The sequence below is a fragment of the Artibeus jamaicensis genome, unplaced genomic scaffold, assembly GCF_021234435.1.
Source record: "Artibeus jamaicensis isolate MK-2021 breed Jamaican fruit bat unplaced genomic scaffold, CSHL_Jam_final scaffold_3151, whole genome shotgun sequence".
In the NCBI taxonomy this organism is placed as follows: Eukaryota; Metazoa; Chordata; class Mammalia; order Chiroptera; family Phyllostomidae; genus Artibeus; species Artibeus jamaicensis.
In genome coordinates this window covers 3,974,891-3,984,683 of record NW_026522037.1, presented here as the reverse complement: position 1 = coordinate 3,984,683, position 9,793 = coordinate 3,974,891, and the positions used below count along the sequence as shown (strand labels likewise).

Below are 9,793 nucleotides of genomic sequence, written 5' to 3'. Positions count from 1 at the left end.
AGGTTGACGTCTGAGATGGGGCTCAAACAGGTGAAGGAGGAAGAGGAAGGAGTCCCAGTGGGAAGAAGAGCAAAGGGCACCACCACAGTCTCTTGGAGGGCAGTGAGCCAGCCGGCGCACTTGACCCCAGGGAGGCTGAGGGGCCGGGCGGGGCTCCTGTTCACGCCCAACAATGATCACCGTGCCATATGATTAATTACCCAGATGCACTGAGCGGGGGCCCTGCAGAGGGCAGAGATGCCCCGAAGCAATTAATCTGATTGCCTGTGGGACCTCATTTGGACCAAACGTTCTACTAAGTTCAAATTCAATCCCTGCTTCGTGTCCTGTGCCCAAAAAACTGATCCAGCAAGTTCCCCAGCCCCTCGTTTGCAGGCGCCGGACTTCCTACCTCGACTGGTCTCCCCCCCACCCCGTCTGTTTCTGCCAAACTCCTGTCCGTCCATCAAGCCCACCTCCACGGCCTGCCTCCCCCACCCAGGCCCCGTTTCCACACACCACACCCGCAGCAGCACCAACCCCTCCCCAAGCACCCCCCATCCCCTCCCCAGACCCCCTCCCAAAGCAGCACAAGTGTGGACAGATGTCTGCTGAATTAAAATGAGTGTGCCCTGACCAAACTGATCCCCAAACACGGAGCGCTTCCACCCCGGACTAAGCCATCTCCTCGTTCTCTCTATCTCTGAACCCCACAGAGTTGTGTTTGGGAAAAAATAAATGTCTTCTTGGCTTTGACCTTGGGCTCTGTCCGAGGACACAGATCTCCTACTGCAACTGCTCAAAGACCATCACTACAGTCTTGTTAATGTCCGAGCCTAGACACAGGGATTGATACACAGGGTTTAATTATCTGCGTCTGCATACAATTACAGTGTCAATCACAAAAAAGCAGTTTTCACCCACCCATATTTGAGGCGACATGGAAACCCCCTTACCAAGCTACTCACTGGGTTTGGACTAGTTCCCGGTAAACGGAACAGGTTTATGACCCCCCAAAATAAGCTTTGAAGGCAGGCAGGCCTATGTTCAGACCCGCCCCATGTTTTACCGGCTCTGTGGCCTGGGACTCACTCCACGCCCTTTCTGAGTATTCCTTGTTTTGGTCTGTGAAATGGGAATGATAGTTGCAATGCCCCCCTCACAGGGTGGCTGTGGAGATGGAACGAGATGATGAATGGCCGGTGCTCGGCCAGATGCTGAGGAGGCAGCTGCTGGGACCCCAGCGGACACAGCTGTAGGCACCGCCTGGAAGAACGCATTTCCACTCTCCACACCTTTCACTTTAAAAACATTCTTGGGTGCTGGTCTGTTTGCATACCTGCCGCTACTTTCAAGTCCTCAGGCGTGGGGACACTGCCTGGTTCATTTCCAGCATCCAGCACGTGGCCTGAATCAGGGAATGTGCTCACGACAGGTCACTGATTGGCATCCGTGATGTGCCGTAAACACACACGGGTGCACGATGACCTCCACAGGACCGTGTCGCGCCCCAGGGAATGGCAGGCCTCAGAGACCAAGTGGAGATGGTCCCCTGGACGTCAGGGGGAGCCTGGCAGACCTACCCACGCGCACCCTCCACCCAGAGCCAGGCTTCACCACAATCGGGGCTCCCGCGTCCCCTGTTTCCACTTGCCCACTCTTTCATTCACCCAGCAAAGGTCTGAAGGATGAGATGGCTTTCACTCCCAACATACTCATAACCTGGGGAGAAAGACCCTGAAGGGCCTTGCACAAGCTTGATATTTTTTTCCTGCAAGTAACTGGGAGTCAGCAAAAAACGTTAAGTGAGGGCATAACACAGTCATATTTGCATTTTATAAGTAACTCTTTTTTCGCTTTCCTATGGCAACGGGAATGGGGGGACTTCGAACACCTGTCGGGGAGATGTATCGGACTCTCATCTAGTCCCTGATGGGTCTCCAATCTAATACTGCCAGGCCAGAAATGTCTTTAAAATAATTTCTCCCGGCCCCCTTATTGCTGAGATGAAAAACCTTACTTTCAAGGAATGTGGTTTATCCAAGGTATTCATCTTTTTTTTAAATACAGTAAAAAACTCTGCCCTACGACCCAGTCCCCGGAGGACCCACCACCGGAGCTGCCACCACCTGTCACCTTGCCGGCATCCCCACTGGCGACAGCCTGGGCGGTGGACACAAGTCAGGGAAGCCCCTTTTCCGTGGCTGAAAACATGGGCCCATTTTGAGAGCTGGGAGAGTATCTATTCTCTCGGCGCAAGCAAAAAATTTAACTGGTTTTATACATTTTCTCATAGTGATTGAAACATTAAACCCTTTTAAGTCGGAGATTACTCTTGAGCCTCTAATGCTGTTTAAATTACAAGTCCCAGATCTTGAATGATGTAAGAGACTCAAGACCAAATGCTGCTTTTTGCAAACTCCACACATCGTCCGGAAGTTACTGACCAGGACCGAAGGCAACAGGACGAGATCGGCCTGGTAACAAAACCTTAGTGGGGGTTCTCTGCACTCTCATCCTCCTCCTGGTCCTCTGTAAAAATGTGGACAGCCCGACCTGCCGTGGGCCCCTCCAGGAAATCCCAAAGAACCCCACAGAGTGCATCTAACCTGCCTCGGACTGCAGTCTCATGACCCGCCGGGTACCACCAACCTTCAAAAGACCACAGTTGCCTGACTGAGCATCCACCGGTCCTAGTTTCCACAGCCCGGAGCTGACCGGCCATCAGCTCATCATTCCTGAAACAATTTCTGCCAGGCAGGTAGATTCTGGATGAAAATACTGAGGAGAGGCTTATTTAGTCACTGGCCAGTGGTAAATTAAGAAAACTGCCTTAACCACGTAGATGCCAAAAGCCGCTGGCGTCTGGAATAGCGGATGAACTGCAGCCGAGGAAGATGGTGTCTGGGAGAATCCCAGACCGCCTGTTCTCTCAAAGTCATTTCCATGTGCTTCAAGCAGAAGCATGAGGAGGCAGATGCCCAGCAGCTCCGTTAACACCAGCCACTTGTATCATCGACCCCTTCACCGCAGAGATCCCACGCAGGGTCCACGAGCCCCCAGGCCCGGTGCCCATTGCCCTTTGGGACAGTAGCTTCTGAGACCCTCACGAGAACCTGCCTGTGTATTTCCGTTTCGGAAATGAGCAAACAGGCTCAGAGAAGCACAGAAGTGCGTGGACGCTCACACGGCGTGAGAGTGGTATCTGAAGCAGAGCCAATGCCGGGGCTTCCTGCGCTCCAGACCCTCACCTGCAGACCGGCTCTTAGGGCCCGGGGACAGGCTGAAAGGGTGCTGGTGCAGACCCGGGGTGGCATCGCCATGGAGACCCCCGGGAGGGAGCATTCAGAAAGTCACCGAGGCTGGACTAGGTATTGGTGTCCTTTTTGGAGCACTCCCTCACTGGACAGTTCATGCACAGGCGTGGCTCCTCCCATTTGATGGACTGGGACAGCGGAGCCTCTGGCACTGTGACTTGCTTAGATCCCAAGAGAAATCAGTGATGCTCCTAAATACACTGTGAATCCATGGACTGAAGCCCGGGGGATTCAGTCCCCCTTTCCACAGGCTTCCTGTTGTTCTCGCCAGCAAGAGCTCTGCACCAAGAAAGGAGTCTCCCCAGACAGAGAGGGCAAAGAACGCCTCTTTAAACAGTCTCTGTGCTGCTAAAGTCTTGCCCCGATATGTTGCATCAAGAAGGCTCATTAGTATAGCTAAAAATGAAAAGGTCATATCGTCATTCTGCTTTTATGGCTGTAAATGAAACTCTCTGACAGAGTCTCTCAGCAAAATTAACATTTCGTAAGATGCCCTTTATCCATCCCCCGGGGCCAGGAACCCAAACACCGCCTTGTCCACAGTACCCTGGACTGTCTACGTATTTAACATAATTTCTAGATGTATCTTTATTTTCCACTCTTTGCCAACAAAATAAATGGGGAAGGTTGCTGTGCCACGTGCCACCACCGGCTGGACAATGACAACCCTGAACATTATTGCTGGACTTCGAGTTAAAAAACAAAATTCAGTTGCATAGGATTAAGACATCCTGCAAAGGATAAAGTCATGAGGCAGAAAGAAAAGGCATCACATTCTATGGGTGCCCCTTCCAGACACGTTCCTTACATGCCGAAGCCCAGGGATGGCAAATATGGAATTTAAAAGCACACCATCTGTTGTGCGATGTTCCAAATTATAAACTTAACCCTTGATATCCATGTCACCTGCTATTCGGGCACTCTTCTTCCTCGGGGTGAAAAAAAAGAGGGGGGTTAGCATATCCACTGAGCAGGTTTAACAGGATCAACGGGCGTGCTCCGTAAGACATTTTGATAAGCCCAGCATTGCAACCTGTATATTTGTTCCAGGAAATAAAAAAATCCTGTTCTATTTACTCCCAAAACACACACCACACACCCAGCGGCCATAAGCTAAGAGTCTAAAACAACCCACTAGCAAGACACAATTTTTTTTGGTAATTTTTGCATCCCTTTAAGTCCTTGGGCACTCTGAGAGCAAAGACAGACTTTTAGCAACCTTCCAGATCTGTGCAGTGAAAGCCAGAGGGGTTCCTCTCTCCGAGGAGAGAAGGTTTCTTTTAAAAAATGGAGAAGTCTTTAAGACCGAAGGCAACAAGAGCCCACAGCCCAAATCAAAAGCCCCTCCCGCTTAAACATGCAAAGGGGACGTGTGCCGTACATTCACAAGAAGAAAGTAGCGTATACGCTTGACAATGCCCATGTTTTCTTACTTGTAGGTCTGAAAAGTTTCTGCGTGCAAAACACACTTAATAAATGCGACACGGCTCATCCAGGGTGGATTTGCGTTCACAAAATAATTTTATTGTGTGTAAGAAAGCATACAGGCAGCAGCATTAAGAAAACATTCACGATGCGTTACATCACAGAGACCTGATGCCGGAGGTCATTCTCGGCAGCTCGCTTTCCTGCTACCCTTTCCATCTACCCGGTTAAGAGAACTGCTTCCCCCCAAGAAAACTCTGTCAGCTTGTCAAAGAAGTTCCCTTGGAATGCCCCCACCTGGATTCGTAGCTCTCAAGGGTGATGGGGATAATTTTTACAGGCCTGAGGACGACAGAGGAATGTGATGCCAAAGCACAGAGAAAGGACTGGCGTTTGTCAAAAGAGATGCTGATGGTTCTGGGATGCTTCACTCACCCGAAGGGGAGGGGCTCCCTGTTTGTTCCAACAGCAGCATCTTCCTAGAGGGTGACCACGAGGCACTACCTGTCAGTACACCTTTCACATTTAGACTTGAAAAAGAAAAAGAAAAAGAGCTCTAAATTCAGATGAAAGTCCTACAAAAAGTAGCCTGGGCTGGGCTTGACCTGGTGAGGTGCAGGTACAGGATTCGACCTCTGTCCCTGGTGAGACTGTGGTGACTGTGGTTAAGGAGACCCACTGTCTTCACCGCCCCGATCGAACCAGGACAGCCAGCCTTTGACCCGGAGAAGCTATCTGACCCGTGGAATAAGAAAAGATTTGAGGGCCTGTTATTTTACATAAATACAAAGTGGTACTCACCTTTGATTCCCAGCTAAGATGATACATTTCGAGTTGGGTTCTGCGTAAGCTGGCTTTTTAAAAAGGTATTTACAGAACTATAAATTACTCTCCTAGGAATGGCTTGATCATTTAAAAAATTCTGAATCCAATAGGAACTATGCTTTATTTTTAAAAAATCTTTCAACTTGTTTAGGAAAAAAAACATTCACAGCATTTGTCAGCTCTCACCTCATCTTTTATTGTGAAGAAGAAAGTAAAGGAGTCATCGCAACTCCAACTCCTAGCAGTCTTCACTGTGCTTCTGGCAGTGACCCGTGAGCGTTCAGAATCTCAGGGAATCTGTGGGTCTGTCTCACCAGCTCATAAAGTGCTCGTTAAATGGGCAAAAATGTGACGGCAAAGTCTCAGATAACTCGTTATTTTCTACTTTTAAATATGATAAATATAGATTTATTCTAGTCAGTTTAAAATATCCATATGATACAATAAATAAAGCCAATATCCACAAAACATCTCCTGATTCTGAAAAAAAAAAATCCCATTCGCACGATAAGGCTCGGTTTTCTCTTAGAAAGCACTGATGAAGGCATGCACCTGCCTTCACAACTTGAAACCTGCGCCGGGGCCGGAGTTAGCACCTGTTTGTACACAGCAAACCCAGCCCTTCTCCTTCCCTGCCCGGAAAGGACTAGCTTTTCAGTGACGCTGATCATTGTTGATTCTTTGCCCTATTTTAAGTCCTAAGATGACAATCAGTTTCTAGAAATAACTCTGGAGCCCAGGACACGTCCCCTGGGGCCACTCGCTTCACACGTGTGCCCTTTGACTCACTAGGAAGAACACCAAACACACACCGGGGTGTGTTCTGAAACACAGCCAGCCGTGTGCTGAAGGAAAACCAGCAGAGGAGGGCTCACCCGGCGTCTCTGAGTCTCACCTCAGTGTCTTAACAGCGAGCCCCAGAGAGACCTCCTCTGGCTTCGGGGATGAGCGTGGCTGGGGGGACTCATCCCAGACTTCAGGTTGAGTGCTGTCCGTTTTGGGTGACGGGCTGGATCTTTCCCAGGGAGACATCAGTGTCATAGTCCAAAATGACGGACAGGGCCGGGGACGGCCTCTCCCAGGGTTTGGCTCTTCCACCTGCCTCCTCCTTCTTCAGGCCCCCGGAGGAGTCCACGGTGTGTGGGATCAGGTACACCAGGTTGCCGTCCTTGGAGATGGAGCCACGTGGCTCGTGATGGCTGGAGATGACCACGGCCCCGTTGTTGTTGATGCTGACGGTCTCTATGGCATTGTTCGTCGTCGGGCACAGTCTGTGGCACCCCAAGAGAGTTGAGAACGCCTTCCGGAAGTCAGCATTAAAGGCATAAATGATGGGGTTCAGGGAGGAATTAGCCCACCCGAACCACACAAAGACATCGAAGGCAATGGAGTCGATGCAGAAGGACTGGGTCTCCCCAGACCCGCAGAAGGGCACCATGCAGTTCAAGACGAAGAACGGGAGCCAGCAGCACACGAACACCCCCATGATCACGGACAGCGTCTTCAGGACCTTGGTCTCTCTCTTGAAGGACATCTTGAAGGAGCTTTCCGGCTGCGAGCACTCCGCGGGCCTTCCGTTCCCCGGGGTGGCCTGGCAGTTCTTGGCGTGCACCGCCGCCCTCTCCAGGGCCGAGATGCGCCGGATCTGCTTCTGGGCGATCCTGTAGATCCTGGTGTAGGTGACGATCATGATGGCCACGGGGATGTAGAAGCTGATGAGGGAGGACGAAATGGCATAGGTCCTGTTCAAGCTGGAATCGCAGTTGTCCGCGGCCTCGCCCGGGGACGTGGCGTTGCCCTCAGAGGGGCCCGTGGGCTTCGCCTTGTGCCAGCCGAGCTGCACGGGGATGAAGGAGATGAGCACGGACAGAGTCCACGCCACACTGATCAGGATGAAGGCCGCCTTGGGGGTCATCTTCCTCTCATACCGGAAGGGGCTGGAGATGGCCCAGTACCGGTCCACGCTGATCACACAGAGGTTGAGGATGGACGCGGTGGAGCACATGATGTCAAAGGCCACCCAGATGTTACAGAAGGACCCAAAGGGCCAGAAGCCGGCGATCTCGGCCACCGCTTTCCAGGGCATGACCAGGACAGCCACCAAGAGGTCCGAGACGGCCAAGGAGATGACGAAGAAGTTGGTCACCTTGGACCGCAGGTGCCGGAACCTGATGACGGCCGCACAGACTAGTGTGTTCCCCAGGAGCGTGGACAGGATGAGCAGCGACAGGAAACAGGCTGTGAGGACTCGGAAGGAGAAGTCCCTCTTCGCCCCCAGCCCGGGCCCGTCCATGGTGGAAGTGTTCAGAGTCCTCATGTTGCCGAGGGAGCGTGCCCCGGGGGCTGTGATGTCCCTCCAGCTCCCTAGCAGGGACTGGGGTGGGGGCAGCCAGGCCCTGGGGGTCCTCCGTCACCGGGAAGCCCCTTGCACAGTCCCACTTGCTCCCCTGGGGGGAGGACCTCACCGGAATTCCATCAGAGGGCCGGGACCATGGTGTGGCAGGAGCCTGCCCTCGGCGAACCAGGTCATCCCCTCGAGAGAGAGCAAGTCCCTCTTGCTCTCTACATCTGTCTTCTGACTCCCTTGCTTCAGGTCACTGTCACTGAGACCAGCTGGCCCTTCAATGCCCCGTGGGAAGCATTGGCTTTTTAGCATATTCTAAGCTATCGGTCCAGAGACTGGAGGCCTCTGCCAAGCTAGCCAATCGCAGTCACATTTCAGGGCTGAGGCGCAGCTGAAAATACATGCCTGGCTCCTCCAAAACCCGGGCTCCGCAGCAGCTTCCCAAAAGCCCTAGAAAGTAAAGATCGCCAAGACTTGAGCAGATCGCATCTCTACTCCTGTCGAGCCCCACCCAACCGCTCCCAGGCCACCTACCTCGCCTTGGAGCAGTCTCTCTCAAAGCCCACGGAGCTCCTCGAGATGCCCAGGAGAGGCGCCTGAGTCCTGCCCTGCACGCACACTCTGGATTCAGCTCCCAATGCGCAAAGATCTTCCAGAGGGTTTAGAAAAAGGGTCCCCGGCCAGGCCCCCAGAGAGCCAGCGCTGCCCCTTTGCCTCTGACAGCCAGAGGTGATTCAAGGCCCAGAGGACCTGGGAAGAAGGCTCCCTGAAGCTCCGCAGCGCCTTGGGAAAGGACAGCTTCTTTCCTTTGCTTCCCCTCCCAGTGAGCCGAACACCACGTGCCCCTCCAGCGGCTTCTGGCGCCACGGGGCAGGGACCTGCACCTCCCGCGACACTGCCCACTACCTCCCAGGAGCCTGTGGGAACATGAGGCAGACAGAGCGGAGCTGGCGCCGAGGGAGCTCAGGCCGGCTGATTCCTGCGGGGCACAGCCCTCCCCGCCCCCTCCCCTCCCCTGCCCTGGGGGGCGGGCTTCACTTGACTGGCAGAGTTACCGGCAACAGACAGACGCACCTAGTTTGCCTGGATGGATTGTGCCGCGGGTGACCCCTCTGGGTTACCCCCCGCTCTGGGTTACCCCTCCCCCCAACCCCAGGAACCCCAGACCCTCCGACAGCACGCAGCAGGACCCGGAGGCAAATCCCGGTGTTCGAAACGCGAGTGAGTCCGAGTGGCCTGAAACCAAAGCCCAGCCGCCACCAGCGCCTCCTGGGCTTGACCACAAGCCCTTTTCAAAGACCGACGGGAGCAGGGACCCTGCTCACTTTCCCAGTCACACCAACCACAAGACCAGCCCGCACGCGTCAGACCTGCGTTCCCTCCAGGTGCCCCCGACTAGGGTGAGAAGTCCCCTCCCGCTCTCTACTCACCGCACGCTGTCAGGATTTAGCGCAGAGGCGCGACTGGCCCCCGTGCGCTCCGCGGCGCCCGAGTGCGCTCGCATCGCTCTCGGCCCGGGGCCCTGGCGCGTCCGGTCAACGCCGGACTGCAGCCTGCGCCCTGCGCCGCGCGCCCCCCGCCACCCCGCCCCAACCCGGAGCGTCCCAACCCCAGCGCCGCTCGCTCAGCGAGCCCGGGGCGCCCTCTGCGGGTGGCCGCGGTTTCGAATCCCCACTTTCCCCAGCAGGTGCAGACAGACCTCACTGGCACTGGCTCCGGCATCCACAGGGGACCTGCACTTGGACCCGCTCTCCCAGGTCCATGCCTGCCCGAACCTGGGAAAGGGGACTCCTCCGCCTAACATACCTTTTAATGTTGACAAGGATGAGAAATTCCTTTCACTGGCATGGAACGCATCGACCCAATATATTTTCCTAAAGGCTCAGGGTGTTCCGAGAGCAGA

The 9,793-nt window shown here is 54.0% G+C and overlaps 1 protein-coding gene across 2 annotated transcripts; it reads right to left on the bottom strand.

Moving 5' to 3' along the window:
- Window positions 1-4,789: 4,789 nt before the first annotated feature.
- DRD1 (dopamine receptor D1) lies at window positions 4,790-9,416 on the bottom strand. 2 transcript variants are annotated; one of them, XM_037127936.2, is made up of 2 exons: window positions 9,321-9,416; window positions 4,790-8,340 (listed from the first exon to the last, which is right to left on the bottom strand). In XM_037127936.2, the coding sequence occupies exon 2, from the start codon at window positions 7,861-7,863 to the stop codon at window positions 6,523-6,525; it is 1,341 nt and encodes a 446-aa protein (XP_036983831.2). In that variant the 5' UTR covers window positions 7,864-8,340; window positions 9,321-9,416; the 3' UTR covers window positions 4,790-6,522. The 2 variants fall into 2 exon arrangements, with proteins under 2 accessions (XP_036983831.2, XP_036983830.2); XM_037127935.2 differs by lacking the exon at window positions 9,321-9,416 and adding an exon at window positions 8,425-8,985.
- Window positions 9,417-9,793: the final 377 nt, after the last annotated feature.